We start from the raw sequence: 15,833 nt of genomic DNA on the forward strand, positions 1-15,833 counted from the left end.
TTATTAAATGTTACTTAAGGGCCAGCAGCCACTGTACCTGGTGCTAAGGTACAAAGATGGTCAGACAGACTGTACCCTCAGGATGATCATAGCAGGGGGTGGGGGGAGTATTAGAGGCTGGGGTAGAAAGGTGGTAGGGGGAGGGGAGTCCATCTCTAGAGTGCCTGGGGGACCAGGTCTCTTGAGTTCTCTGCAACTCCCTAGAGCTGGGGCCTACCGGCCAATTTTTTCTCCCCCATTCACCACCCCCAGATGACTCAAATCTGTTTTGGAGTGACAGCTAGTTGTGCAGTGAAGCATAGAGTTTGATGAGACATGAGCTGATACAAGCTAATTCCAAAAATATTCTCAGAACCAGAGTTCACCTCGGGTCTGACTTCGGAAGATTTGTATGCCATGGAAAGTTTTACAGTCTTCTCAGGGGTAGCTGTTGTACAGCAGAAAGAATACAGGATTTAAAGCCAGAAAGACGTGGCTCCAAGTTCTGTTACCCACTAATGTGATTTCAGAAAACTTTATTTAGACTCTTGAGTTATTTCCTCCATCTGGAGACATCCCTGTCAGCTCTAGGATTTGAGAAACATATGCAAAATGCCTGATGTGTCAGGCTTTCTTCATTGAATGTGCCACTTTTGATGTGCCAGGCAGCCGGGTCAGGAATTAGGCAGTAGGTGTTGCCTTGATGGGTTGCCAAACATCTTATGTACAAATAAAACTTCCTAGTCTTCTGCCCTGGCTGGTATAGCTCAGTTGATTGAGCATGGGTCTGCAAACCAAAAGGTCACTGCTTCAATTCCCAGTCTAGGGCACATGCCTGGGTTGTGGGCAGGTCCCTAGTAGGCAGCGCATGAGATACAACCACACATTGATGTTTCTCTCTCTCTCTTTTTCTCCTTCCTTTCCCCTCTCTCTAAAAATAAATAAATAAAATCTTAAAAAAAAAAAACTTCTTAGTCTACTAAGGGCATAAAATAACTGGACTGTTTATTCCTTTTCAGATCTCTTCCCTCAGCTAGGAGCTCCAAGTTCTCTTCCACTCTGTGAACTCGGAAGCCCAGGCCAAAGTGAGCTTAACAACATAGACCTGGCAGTACTCTTCTCTGATGCACCTGCTGATGGTGGTAGTGCAGCAGGGGCCTCGGGCGAGGCACTGACCCCTGGAATCCTGACTATTGATGTGACTTCTGTGAGCTCCTCTCTCGGAGAGACCATCCCTAATAATAGTTCCTTAGGGCCGATGGACCCACTGGTCTTGGTGGCTCACAATGACATTCCTCCAAGCCTGGACAGCCCTCTTGTTCTTGGGACATCAGCCACAGTTCTTCAGCAAAGCAACTTCAATATGGATGATATCCAGACTGTAAGTGCAGGAGGATTAGGCTGTCTGGGAGCTCTGCCTGTCAAGAACTTGAGTCAGGGCCCACGGTCTTTGACCTCCAGCAACAGTTTAGCAGTAAACACCACCACACTGACCTCTTCAAGCAACCCCCCAGGGAACACCAGTGTCCCAGAACTGCTGGCTTCAATCAAAGTGGAACCAGACTTACCTCCTGGCCCTGAAGCTGTCAGGCAGCAAAAACAAAGCAGAGAGGTGCCCCGGCCTGTGTTCTCCAGTCCTCCAGAAAAGCACAGTCGTCAGAGAGACACAGGGCTCAATGCAGGGACTGGCAACTTTTATTTGGTATGAAGTGCTATATTCAGTCACTGTCACATTGCCCACTTCTCTTACTCTCAATTTTGAGGATGTTCTGGATTGATCATTTATGTACAGACATTTCTTACTCTTTGTAAAAGAATGGAGCCCTGGACTGCCAGTTTGGAAATCTGAATTCTGATCCTGAGTCAGAACTGATTAGTTTTTACAACCTTGAGCAAATCACTTAACCTGTCTGAGCCTTAAAGTGTCATTTCTAAAATGAGGGGGATTGGCTAGATGATTTCTAAGGTCCATTTGAGTGCTGTGATTACTTGATAATGTGTTTCTTTTCCTTAAAAAAAATTGGTAGTATTTCATAATGTTGAAATAGTCTGCCTTTGCGCTTTCCACATAATAACAAGTCTTTAGACTTTAATAACCAGAGTAAGGGGGATCTTGTTATCAACTTTCTTTAGAGTTTTAATGGAAACTTTAAAATCATGCAAAACAATTTTTTTTTAAAGAATTAGAATTAAGGGGGAAAATGGGAGTAGTTTGTGAACCTTTGTTTCTGGAGGGTTATCAGTAGTTCTCCAATTTTGAGGCTTGACAGTTAATATACTTTATATCAGTTTTACATTTAATGTAATTTAAAAATAATTTAAAGATTCTTGGAGAAGTCTGATTTCTTGCCTCAGGTTCAGATGGGAATGATCAAACAGGGTTTTTTCTTTGTGGCACAGGTTAAATTTGATAGCAGTATTGTTCAAAATATTAAATCTTAGAACAACTTCTAAAAAAACGTTTAATTCTTTGAATTAGGATCAATTTTGAGGGATGTGGTAACTCATCTACCATGGAGCCAGCTTTTATGTCTTGAAAGAAGCTCCGTCTCTGTCTAGTCTTGTCTGGTGTCAAGACAATGTTGTGGGGGCATAGCTACATGTGCTAATCTCTGCTTCGGCGGCTGCAGCAGTTGCCTGGGCCTGGAGGGGACATGGCTGAGGCTCAAAGATTTGTGGGGTGTTACTGCCTGAGTGCAGGGTCTCAGTGCCTTGGGAAACAGTAGTTCTCTGGTGCCATTGCATCATCAGAGGCCTAACTGTGGGTGGAGGCAGGAGGAGCCACCATGACCTTGATCCTGACCCCTTGTTCATTTTCTCGCTAGCTGAGTGACATTGGGCTGCCTCAATTTTCTGAGCACAGATGGTGTATGGTGAATGGGTTACAGGTATGCCATGAGCTGTTTAGGGTTGTTCTTTCTCTTTTTGTAGTGATAAGTATTAAAATGTTTTTCTTAGAAAACATTCACAAACTCAGCTGAAGTCCTATTTAAATACTGTAATACTGTTTGACTCCCTCAGTAAACTTCCTGAATTCATAACCAATTATTGTTTTAGTCTGTGAGACACCAAGTTGAGCACCTGTCACCGGAGTGGCCTCTGCAGTGGGTATATGAAATAGGACCTCTTCAGGTCTGCCGTACAAGTATTATGTGGCATGCTCTGAAAAATGTTGGGAAGTGCTGCAGTAAATTAATCCTGCATCACTGAGGGAAGACTGGTTATTTGTTTCAGACAACAGAGAAGTATGTGATTCATTTTTTAACAGTTTCTGTATAAAATATTTTAATGTTTTAGGCTTTGGAGGAATAAACTTTGAATATCTGGGTAATAAAATTACGTATATTGTTCCAACTCTGATTTCGTTTAGCTATCACTATAGTCGTATATAGTATTTGATTCTCAATGAGCCTTTACTGGAGATTCTCAAAGAGTATTAGAACTTTACTCTGTTCAGGAAGCAGAATTACTACGTTTCAGTAGTTCCCTTGGTACCCTCCCTTTGCTGTTTGGGTCAAGTGACTGACACACTTTTCTTTGATCTCAGGAAAGTGGGGGCTCAGCAAGAACTGATTCCCGAGCCATTCAACTAGTCAAGAAAAAAAAGCAGAAAGGAACTGGGAGCAATGCAGGTGAGGTTGTGTGTGCTTTAGTGCTGGGGGAGTGAGGGTTTTGATAGTTAGCTTGGGGCTTAATTAGGGACAGAAGAAATACATAGAATGGATGTTTTCTATGTTCTTTGTGTTACTTTTATGTTCAGAATGCCCTTTCATCAACTCCTTAGTTTTTTATGTGAATTTAAGAAAAAAAGTTACAAAATTCCTAGCATCAGTGTGGACATGTTTTTTTTAACTAAAAAAAGCTGAGTGAAAGTTAGTGGTTGCAAACTTCATTGTTTGTTACCTGGTAGGCTGCAAGGTAAAGAGCAAAGTAGACCAGGTGTCAAAAGTGGAGGTGGAAATCTGATGATAAATGGCTGCTGGCCCTTGAGCTTGGCATTTTGGAAGACCCGGAGGACAGCTACTGCTGTCCTGAGCCAGCCTCTCGGTGGCATGAGTCATTACGGGTACCTAGTTCAGAGTTATGTTGAAATCTTCTAGTTTTAAAATGTCGGCAACATTTTTGATTTTTTAAAAAACACTAAGTAGACACAAGACCTGCTAGTTTGTGGTCTCATGCATCTATACATTCATCTATCCTGAAAATGGGATAGTGGGACACAGTGTTTAAAGGAAACTATGGTAAATTCTTTTGTAAAGGTAACAGTTAATTATTTTCAATGCTGTTATTTTGTATATTTTATTTGTCTTTTATATTTATCTAAATGTGTTTTTAAAATATCAGGGGATATGGAGGATTAGCAATATAATTTTATTATCTTTCTGTCCTTAATAATATAGGACTTTTTCTTTAAAATAATAATAACTCCTTTAGTTTTCTTAAAGCAAACATTGCCCTATAAGGAATTTTGTACATGTCAGTGTTCATTGTGACTGAGCAAGAGTTATCTCCACAGTTCACAGAGTGCCCAGATAGGACTTTTAGAGATAATAATAATAAAAGAAAGTATGGTGCTGGTGATGTATGACATTTCAGCACATATTAGGCAAAGCTGATGAAGGAAACCAAATGCCTTTATTTTACCTGATAGTAATCTCAGCTTGAAGAAAACAATATGATGAACATTCAGGTATATAATACATATTATACCTATTGCATTGCTTTGGAGTTGCATTTGTAGATATGGTTTTATAGTTTTATTTATTTTTTAAATATTTCAGCATTTTGTTTTAATAGGGACATTGAAAAAACATAGCCACATATTAATTATACTAGTATCACTTCATTAGAAATTAACACTATTTTCTTAATGTCAGTATTTAGCAAGTGGTCAAATTTTAATTGTCCCAAATCCCATAATTTTTTTTTAAAGATTTCATTTATTTATTTTTAGAGCGAGGGGAGGGGATGGAGAAAGAGAAGGAGAGAAACATCAGTGTGTGGTTGCCTCTCATGTGCCCCTGACCAGGGACCTGGCCTGCAACCTAGGCATGTGCTCTAACTGGGAATCCAACCGATGACCCTTTGGTTCTCAGGCTGTCACTCAGTCCACTGAGTCATATCAGCCAGGGTCCATAAATGGTTTTTATAACTAAATCAGCATCCCGATAAAGCTCATTTATGACTATGGGTTGACATGTTTCTTAAGTTTCTTTTACATCTGTAGGCTTCTCCTTCCATCTCTCTCCTGTGTATTTGTTGGAGAATCTGGCCAGTGTGGATTTTGCTGATTGTGTCACTGTGGTATAGTTTAACAGTTTCCTGTCTTTTATGTGTTCTATAAATTAGTAATTACATCTATAGGCTTGGTTTGATTGAAGTTTGATTCCTGGTGGGGGAGGGGTTAGCAAAACTCTTTTGCCAGGTGGTAGAGGGCTCTTCCAGGGGTCTCTGATGTCTTTGTTAGCAGCCGTTGATGACCAGTAGTGACTGGATTGATTAGGGGTTGCAGAAAGATGATATTCTATCATTCGTTTTAAAATAATGAACTAGTTTCTTAGCACCTTCCAGTAGTGATCAAAATGTTTTTATACACTTGTTGATAAACATTTCACAGATTTTTATGGGAAGAAATGTGGAACCTGCAAACTATTCAAGCTTCATATGTTGAAGGCAGGAGAATTTTCCTGTAAGTGCCAGCCACATACCATCCTTGAAGAGCCCTCTTGAAGTAGTATAACCAGCTGAGAGATAGAGGAATGAAAATACAGGCCCATAGTCCCTTTTCTAAAACCCTTGGGAGTAACTGTGTTTCCACCCCACCCCAGCCGTTAAATGCTTCTCTTGTTGGCAATATTCCATATGTATTGTCACCTATTTGTGTCCTCCATTTGTGGTGCCCTTCACCCAGCCTCCCCTCATATTAACATCTCCCACAATCACAGTGTATTTACCTAACTCATGATCATGGCCACTGTTCTATTACATGGACTGCAGGCTTTATTTGGATTTGACCAGTTTCCCACTAGTGTCTTTTCTGTTCCTACATTGCATTTAGTTGTCACGATACCTTAGCCTTCTCTAGTCTGTGTCTGTTCCTCAACCCTTCCTTGACTTCCATGATGGTGACTACGAAGAGTGCTGGTTTCCTAGTATGAAATGTCCCTCCATTTGGGTCTGTCTGATGCTTTCTCTTGATTTGACTGAAGTTATGGACCTTTTGAAGCCAAAGTGAGGTGTCCTCATTGCACTGTATCAAGGTACATGTAATCAACATATATAACAGATAATACTAACCTTGATCGGGGGTTGAGGTATTGTCTGCCAGGTTTTCCCATTGTGAAGTTACTATTTTTTCTTGTAATTAATAAATATTTATTTTGAGGTAGATACTTTGAAATGGTGCATAGATCTCAATGGTCTGTAAGATCACCCTCATTTCTCACACCCAACTGCAGGTTTGATGATCTCCAAGGCCACTCTTAGGTTCAGTAATTTTCTAGAAGGGCTCAGAACTCACAGTTATGGTTTATTGTAGTGAAAGAACACAGAATAAAATCAGCCAAGGGAAGAGGGGCATAAGGCAGGGTGCAGGACAGTTCCTAGAGTGAAGCTTCCAGTTGACCTGTCCCTGGCATTGTGGACAGTGCTAACTTCTCCCACTGTGTGACAACACACAGGGTATTGCCAGCCAGGGGAGTTCACCTGAGGCTTGCTGTCCAGCTATTGAGCAGGGCCTCCACCATAAGTCACATTGTTAGACTACTTGGAGTAGCCCAGGGCCCGAAGGTAAACAAACACACCTACCAGACAGGACATTCCAAAGACCTTGAGATTCATTCCCAGGAGCCTGGAGGGAAGGCCATACCTCACCTTGGGCAAGGTTAATCCATTCCCACACTCTGTGCAGATACCTAGTTTCTCTTTCAACCTCTCACTAAGTCAACACTCAAGGGTAGATTTGCCTGTGATATTATTACTGTGGTGTTCTAAAGGTGATTTTCTGTTTCCTTCATTTCTTGTACATTTATTAATTAGAATTTTCCTATAGGGAAGAGCTGTCCCTTCTCTCCCATTTATTTATTTATTTATTCAGTTACATCAGTATGGATGCAAAGGTATTTTATCCTTTAGGTTATTATAATTAATATTGTATTTTTTTAACTTTTTAAAACTGTTGTTTAAGTACAGTTGTCTCCATTTCCCCCCGACCATTCCCCCACCCCTACTCAATACTGTATTATAACCATTATTATCGGTATTTATTTTGATGCTCAAATTGTTCTGACTTTGGCCACTGGGAGCAATTTTGATTGGATTCTTGTATCCTTTCAACATGCCCCCATCCTGGTGTTTTAGGGGAACACTTCCTACTTTTTGGTTCCACCAGAATTGTCTTACATTATCCGTAGCGCAGTCCTGGAGTCTGTCACTCTCCAAGTAGCCCTGTTCCTTTTATTCGAGAGTGATATCTGAAACTGAGGTCTAGGCTGTGGGTGTGCCTGTTGATCCCTGCTACCAGGGTTTCATTGCATCTAGGCTTTCTCGGCAGATGCTGCTGGGAAGTGTATTTATGTTTTATATTGGGTTGGCCAAAATGTTCATTTAGTTTTTTCCATACGATGGGTCTAGTAGTGCTTAGTTGTCTTTAACTTCATTCAAAACAATTTTGTTAGATTGTATTGTGACAGCTGTCATATCAGCATGCATTTAAAAAATTATCAAAACTGTTGCACTTTTGTGCAGTCCTTTTAATTGAAGATGGAAGAATGTATAGAACATTTTTTTACATTTATGCTTTATTATTTCAAGAAAGGTAAAAACACAACTGAAATGCAAAAAAAAGATCTATGCAGTGTATGGAGAAGGTGCTGTGACCAATAAAATATGTCAAAAGTGGTTTGCAAAGTTTCTTGTTACCCCTGACATTTTGGCCAAATAATTCTTTGCTGGGAGCTGTCTTATGCATTGGAAGATGTTTAGCAGCACCCTTGGCCTCTAACCACTAGAAGGCAATAGCGGGAGATATCCAACATACTCAAAATACCCAAATCAATAAAGTTACTGGTGAAAATGAAAAATATGTCTTTTATTTTATGGAAAAAAACTAAACAGACTTTTTGGCCAACCCAATATTATGTTATATATATATATCAATAGAATATATTAACTTGCACTAGCTATGCTTTAACAGAACATTTCATATTTTAGAATGGAAATATGGTACATATGTTCTGTATTTGTTAACATGCCTAGTTACTACATTGGCATTTTTCAGTGAAATATATTCACATAAATGGGATTAACTAAGATTATAAATAGCTTCACAGGTGTTACTGCTAAGTTATTTTTGGCACCAAATTTAAGGGGGGGAAATGTAGATTTTGTAACTTTCTGGGTTTTGGGATTGTGGTATAATAAGTCCAGGAACAGTGAGGTTACAGGTTAGCAGGACTATTAGTGGAATTAAGTAACTTGAACATAGTCTGGACTTCACATTGTCAGTGTAGTGAAGTCCAAAGTTCATGTGCTGATTCTTAGAAAATGTGCAATCTGAATGATTTGAAAAATAAGGTATAGGGTCTAAAATCTAAGACCCTTCCTGTTGGATTGCTGTTGAGTGCAGAAAATAAAATTGTGTCATTTCTTTATCTTCAATATTGAGGTCCCCCCTCAAAATAAACCAAGAATATTTTCTCAGCTTAAAAAGTAAAGGGATACTTTTATTCTTGTAAAAAATAAAGAGAAACTTTTGTTCTTGAAGCCGATAGTTAGCAAAATAAGCTTTAAAAAAGTGTAACCAATTTTAGAACTATAAACATCTGTATTATACAAACTTCTATTTTCTACACTCTTAACAGTAGGGGGAAGGAAAGAAAACATAGTGCTTACTGGAAGAGACAGTAAACAGCAAAACACATGAGAGGGGACTTATACAGTAAAAGTGTAAACAAGTGTGAGTCCCCTGACTTTTATTTTTTTGATTGAGTCAAAGAGCAGAATCCCAACTTTATGTTGTCTAGAAGAGGCACATTTTGGATGTAAATATTTAGGAATGTTAAAATTAAGATAAGAAAGCAAAAGAAAAACCAAAATCACAAAGCAGCTCATACTACTAGTATTACTTTTTTTTTTTAATTCCTCACCTGATGATATGCATATTGATTTTAGAGAGAGGGGAAGAAGGGAGGGAGAAAGAGAGGGAGAGAAACATTGTTTGGTTGCCTCTTGTACGCTCCATGACTGGGACCGAATCTGAAACATAGGCATGTTCCGTGACTGGGAATTGAACCCATAACCATAAACTGCTGGCGACCTTTGGTTTGTGGGGATAGTACGCCAGGCAACTGAGCCACACCAGCCAGGACAATACTACTAGTATTAAAAGCATACAATTTAAAGATGATGACTTAGGGCAAAGAAGATTTTCCCTGTTTTTGGTTGCTCTCCACATATGATCAACAGCAGAACTATAAAAGACTTGTGGCCGTTTATGTGAATATTTATACGAAGGCTTACATTATCAAACATTAGAAAGTAAAACTGATGGAAATCTAGGACTGGATAAATGAAAACCTAGCAATATCCGAGGTGGTTAATTAACTCATTTACAGATGAAGCAGAAAAAGATACAAAAGATGTTTACAGTGGGAATAATAAAGTTGATTCAATAGATCCTGTTCCATGAACATGGAATATTTATAGAAATTAAACTGAACAAATAAGGCCATCAGAAAAAGCATTACAAAATCATTAGGCAAAAATCCCCAGCCTGATGGTGTATGTATTTGACCATAATGTGATAAAATAGAAAGTAAAAATTACTTGGAAAACAAAAGAAAACCTACCAAATTCTTGGGTAGAAGAAGCAATGAAAGCTAATTACAAATGCTTACAGAAGAAATGGATAGCCAAGTGGTTTTATGTTTGAACTCTTGAGCAAGCAGCTTCTCTGTGCTTCAGTTTTCTCCTTTGTAAAATAGTAATAGAAACAGCTATATTGGATTCTTGTGGGGAATAAGTGAGATAATAGAGGTAAAGTGCTTACAATCACTCCAAATCTCAGCTACTTACTGTTGTTAAGGATGAAAGGTAGGGGATATGGCTAAAGCCAGATAGAAGTTTATGCAGTACATCCCTTCCTATTAAGTAAGAGAGAGGAAATTAAGTGGAATAAACTTATTTCAGGTGGAAGAACAACTCTAAGAATCATCAGAAATCTGAATTTTGATGCTTAAGTGTGACAACCTATTCAGTGTGGGCCAAACAAAAAATCTTTATGTGGATATAGCCCCTAGCTTGTCAGTTTCTACCTCTGAGCAATTTCACCAAGGAGGAAAAAAGCGTAAGTGAATTTCACAGATTCAAAAAAAATAAGTATCATTGAAACGCTATGATAATAAATTAGAGTGCTTGCAACCAAATGGACACTTTCCAGGAAAACAGAAATTATCATTATTCAAAAATAACAACTGTGGGTAAAGTTAATATTTCAGAGTCTCATGCTTACCTGTTATACAGCTTCTGCTTGTCCATGGTATATGTGTAGTGGCCGCTGTTCTAGTGCTTTTGTGGAAAATAGGAAACTCCCCATGATCTGGGTACAAAGCCTGACCAGGATACCCCATGAAAATAGAGCTGTACATTGATGATTATGACAATTGATGGAAATGTTCTCAAGCCACATGGGATCTGGCAATAAATTTAATATTCTGACTAGTGGGGTTTAGATCCATAGCTTGAGGATGATTTCAGTGTTGTCACTCTGTTTATCACAATAGGTTGGTGAAGAACTTTATTATTTTTCTCAATGGATTCTGTATTTATTTTAAAAATTGGTATCCATTACTGATGGAAATAGAATGTAATAAGAATTCTGAATCCCAAACCAAGAGCCAATATCATACTTAATGGTGAGTTAGCAGACATTCTACGTGCATGCAAGAATTACATTTGTTACCATTATCACCCTTGGTATTTAATTTTGTTCTGGAGGTTCTTGCCATTGAAATAAAGCAAGAAAGAGAAATAAAAACTATAAGGAGGAGACATACAATAATTTGGATATTATTTGATTGTTTATCAGAAAACTCAAAAGAATCAGCCCTGGGTAGTGTGGCTCAGTGGATTGATTGAGTGCTGGCCTGCGAACCAAAGGGTCACTAGTTCGATTCCCGGTCAGGGCACGTGCCTGGGTTGCGGGCTGGGTCTCTGGTGAGGAGCAACCACACATCGATTGATGTTTCTCTCCCTCTCTTTCTCCTTCTCTTCCCCTCTCTCTAAAAATAAATAAAATCATATTTTTTAAAAGAAAATTCAAAAGAATCAACTGAAAAATTAGAACTTAAAGGATATTTAAGTGGCCAGTTTTAAAATAAATGTATAACCATCTGGAGTGTACCGTGTGGCACCAGGAGCTAATTAGGAAATATAATGGAGAAAATACCTTATTCTCAATAGCAACAAAAATTACAAAATATCAAGGAGGAAACTTCACAAGTGAGCAGGACCTGAGTGGAGGAGACATAAAACTTGACCGAAAAGGAGACAAGGCAACTCCTTCCTTCTGATACATATCCCTGCTGGGGACCTGAAACAACACAGATACCACTGCTTGCATTCTGATGGGGCGGAGAGGTTGGAGCATTTGATAAACAAGAAAAACTTTAAGTCAGATGGTAAATGTGAATAAAACAAGAGAAGGGGTCTGTGATGGATTCCAGTTGTTTTTTTTTTTTTAATTTTTATTGTTATTCAATTATAGTTTTCTGCCTTTTCTCCCCATCCAGTTTTAAAAAGGTAGACATTTAAAAAGAGGCCTCACAGAGGGTGACATGGAGGAGGTGAGGAAGGGAGTGCCTGGACAGATCTGCGTGATGACTTCTAATGCGCCCCTTAGGCTGGTGGGTGCTGTCAGTGCAAAGGCCTTTGTTGGCAGAGCCAGACAGCCTAGGAGAGAGTTTTTGGGAAGTGGTCAGAGAGCTGGTGGTAGACAGGCTGTTTAGGGCCTCAAAGTCATTGTCAGAACTTTGGCTTTCACTCAGAGTCAGATGGGAAAACAGAGGCATAATTAGAAAAGTGACATGATATTTTTAAGGGATTGTTCTGGCTGCTCTTCTGAAAAATAAAAGGCGTTGGGCAATGAGAGCAGGTAGAGGTTTCTTGTAGCCCTCCAGCAAGAAATGAGGGTAGCTGAGATCAGAGTTGTCGCTCAGCAGTGGGTAGAGTTGCTGACAGCTGCAGGTTTTGTGAGAGAAGTCATTGCAGACATGCTAACTCTTTCCATGGTATTTTATTACAGTTCCATTTGAAATTCTTGAGAGATTTCAGAGCAATTGTGTAAGAAGCTATGGGTAAGGACTTATAAGGAAACATGGAGAAACTAGCATATAGGATTTGCACTGTGCTTGTTAGGGCATCTCACAAGCTACAACAATTAAAACCGTTTGTCCTGTTGGCCTGTTGGCCTGTAGGCAGACAGGATACCATATCTACACACTGAGACACAGGCCTAAGACCACAAACGTCTTTGTGTGTATAAAGGTGGCTCTTCCAATTATTGACAAACAAGTGATGACCTTTTGGGAAAAAATATATATAAAAATTTCCTACAAGATAATGAAGATGAGAGATTTAAGGTTTTTTTTTTAAAACATGGAAAGCTGAAATAATAGCCAACACTTTGTTCTCTTCTGTGTGCTTTATGTGTATTAGCTCATATTGGATCCCTAAATATAATCTAAGGCAGGGGTGTGAAACTCATTTTCACCGGTGGTCACATCAGCTTCGTGGTTGCCTTCAAAGGGCCGAATGTAATTATAGGACTGTGTAAATGTAACTAGTACTTAACTAGGCAAGGAGCTTGGCACTGCTGCCGGTTAGAAAAAGGTGCGGGCTGGGTAAAACAAGGTGGAGAGCCAGATTTGGCCCGTGGGCCTTATGTTTGCCACCTGTGTTCTAAGGTAAGACTGTTATTACTGGACCTTTCTGCAACTAGGCCACCAAGGCCCCTCTCCCCATCTCACTCACTGCTTGGAGGGTACAAATGTCCATAGGGAAGCAGAGGCATGGGCCTCGAAGATCAATTAACATTGAAAGGTTTCTAAATGAGCAGAAACTATGAAATAAGACAACCACTCTTGTAAAAAACTGATATGGGATATGAGCCAGCACTGTGCAGAAGGCTGCTGAAAAATGAGGAAGCATCTTATCCATAAGCCAACAGAGTATGCTTGGACCTCAGAAGTGAGGAAGGAAACCCAGAGCTTGCACAGGTGTGCAGGGAGCAAATTCTCATGCTTTGCTGGTGAGAGCCTCACTGGGGATGCAGTGTGACATTTCTGGGGTGGGGGTCACTTGATAATGTTTTGAAGAGCCAGAGAATATACATAATGTTCAATCTTGAAATAACATTTTTGGAATTCATCTCAAGTAAATATTCAGGTAAATGTATTGTACCTATGCCAGCTGCAGCTATATGTGGAAGTGTGCGTTGTTGAATATTTATAACTCAAATGTCCAGTAAAGCTGCACACTTTGTGTATATTTTTTGCTAAGTCCATGTTTGTAAGAAAAGCTGGATATATTGATAGACATGTTGGTGTATGTATTTGTATAGAAACAAAAAATGGTAGAATTAACGTTAATGCAAGGATAGTGGTTTTTTGACTTAAGTTTATGGATTTTTAAATCATTATTATTCTTTCATTTAAAAATATAGTAATTATGTAATTAAAAATGAGTATTAATACTGTACACACCCCTCCCCCCATTTACATACTGAGAACTAGAGCAGCTGTGCCCCATGAGTGGAGGACACAGTGGAAGTTTCTTAGGTTGGACCTGGGATACTTGGGAGGGCTCCCCGTATATCTCACCAATAAGCTGAGATATGTAGTTTAGAATCAGTTTCCCTTCCCAGAGGGGAGTAGGGGTGAGAGCAGTAGGAAACAGACAAGGGCCTGGCATCATGGGTCAGGGGCAGCTCTGTGGCTCCTTGACTTTAGCCCAGGTCAGCTTGTCCAACGCTGGAAGATAGGCATGTGGGCAGAGGGTGAGGTGAGACTACTGTGCTTGGTGCTGCTGGTCAGTCCACATAGCTGGAATGTTGGAGTGAATAATTGGGTTGAAATGAGCCCTGAAATTAGGTTAGTGATGTACTTTTTAAAATACATTGACTTTTTTTTACATTAAAACACAAATCTTTGTGCATGTGAGTTACAAAGTGGCTCCCTTTTGTTCCTGTTGTTGCTGTGATGAGAGCAGAAGGACCACACTGAGGAGGACAGGAGAACTGCCCTGGTGTGGCTGTCAGTTAACTACGGAGTTACAACAAGCAGTTGTGACTTTTTTCCAAAAGAGAATTCTAGTAACCTTCACATGGACATCGAACCTAAAGGCCAGTGTGGTTTATGAATGTGAGTGGTGTGATGAAGCGACGCCCCCCACTCCCCTCCACCCACCCCATGTGGGTATGGGTGAGGAGTCTTGACTACAGATCCAGAAACACTGCCCTAGCAGTGTGGAGGAAAATGTGTCATAATCACTCAGGGGGCTTTTCACACCCCATAGGCCCTATTTAGGCACCCTGGGGCAGATGTAGCCTGTGATGGGGGAGGAAAATGGATTTTGGACTATTTGTGACATGGGTGGGGGGCCTCTGTTCTGGACTCTTCTTTAGATGAGAGATGTGTTGGCTTCACCTGGCCATGGTAGTTCCCTGTGCTGAGCTTCTCTTTTCTGGGCTTAGAGCCCTTCAAGCTAGGTAAGCACAGCTGTCTGCTTTGGAAAGCTACTCAGAGAGTGAGCCTTTTGCATTATGCTCATGGGCAAGACCATATTCCTCTCTGGTCATTGATCCCTTGGGCCCAAGGTTTATGTCTGTTCACAGACTCTATCTGTGGTTTTAAAGGCTGGCATACCTGGAGATCTCCCAAAGCATGGTGAAAGGGTTTGGTGACAGTGACCTTCCTGTTGTGTTGTTGGAGAATTGTGACTCTTCTCTGTGAACAGGCTATGAGTTGAGGTGTCCAGTTGAAAGTCCTCGTTAACAGGTCTCTAACTCTTCTACAGAGGAGGCCTCTGTTTAACCAAAAAATGTGATCAGCTTTGCTACACATAGAAGAGCTATGCTGTCCATGTGACCCATGGTGACAGCGCCAAGTGGCAGTGTCTAGGGATTCAGAGCACTAATTCTGGAGTCAGGAATGGGGGCTGAGGTCTGCTCCTCTGGATGCAGTGGCCTTGGGCAAGTGTCCAGCCTCTGGTGCAGCATCCTCCTCTGTGAAAGAGGGACAATATGGGAGCTGCCCTTCTAGGTGGTTGTGAGAGTCACATGCAAAGATTCTTACAAAACATTCAATCTAGGGCTAATGAGAGCCCCAGTGGTAGGTTTAATTAAATGTAAATTTTGCTTATCACATCTCCTGTAAGTTCAATTAACATTTTTGTTGGAACAGGATAAGGAAGACAGTGGCAGGACTTTGTATGTATGTGCTTTTAGGTCCTGGCCCTGAGAGCTCATCTGACATTACGTACTGTGATCTTGGGCAGAATCCCTGCTCCGCGTAGGCATGCCCTCCTTGCTCCCTGGAGCCTGACCCACCATTCTCTGCCCAACGTGTACTCTGGTGGTCCTGAGCTTCTGACAGTGCTCAGACACACTCGGTCCTGCAGCCTGCCCCTGTTTCTCTGTCACTCTAGGAGCTCCTGTTAATCCTTTCTATGTGCCATTTGACTTTCCCATCCTTGGAGACTCCTCAGACTCTCAGCCAGGGTTGGCCTGTGAGAACATTGACAGTAGACTAGGCAGAGGGAAGAGGGGGAACCCGTTCCTCGTTTGTTAGGAGTTTTAT

At 40.5% G+C, this 15,833-nt stretch overlaps 1 protein-coding gene across 12 annotated transcripts in view; it reads left to right on the plus strand.

Annotated features, from left to right (window-relative positions):
- The window catches only part of ZXDC (ZXD family zinc finger C), a 59,282-nt gene that overhangs the window by 12,314 nt on the left and 31,135 nt on the right, over positions 1 to 15,833 (plus strand). For 8 of the 12 annotated variants that reach the window (XR_008425248.2, XR_006653960.3, XM_053912229.2 and 5 more), the window contains 3 exons: positions 999 to 1,681; positions 2,805 to 2,867; positions 3,527 to 3,611. Coding sequence is in view for 10 of the 12 variants with exons in the window: in XM_053912229.2 (XP_053768204.1) it covers positions 999 to 1,681; positions 2,805 to 2,867; positions 3,527 to 3,611 (831 nt within the window). In the remaining 2 variants the exon portion in view is untranslated. The remainder of the gene's footprint in view (positions 1 to 998; positions 1,682 to 2,804; positions 2,868 to 3,526; positions 3,612 to 15,833) is intronic. The other 4 variants (XM_024580163.4, XM_045187638.3, XM_045187640.3 and 1 more) reach the window with 1 other exon arrangement.

This window comes from Desmodus rotundus, chromosome 10 (assembly GCF_022682495.2).
Source record: "Desmodus rotundus isolate HL8 chromosome 10, HLdesRot8A.1, whole genome shotgun sequence".
NCBI lineage: Eukaryota > Metazoa > Chordata > Mammalia > Chiroptera > Phyllostomidae > Desmodus > Desmodus rotundus.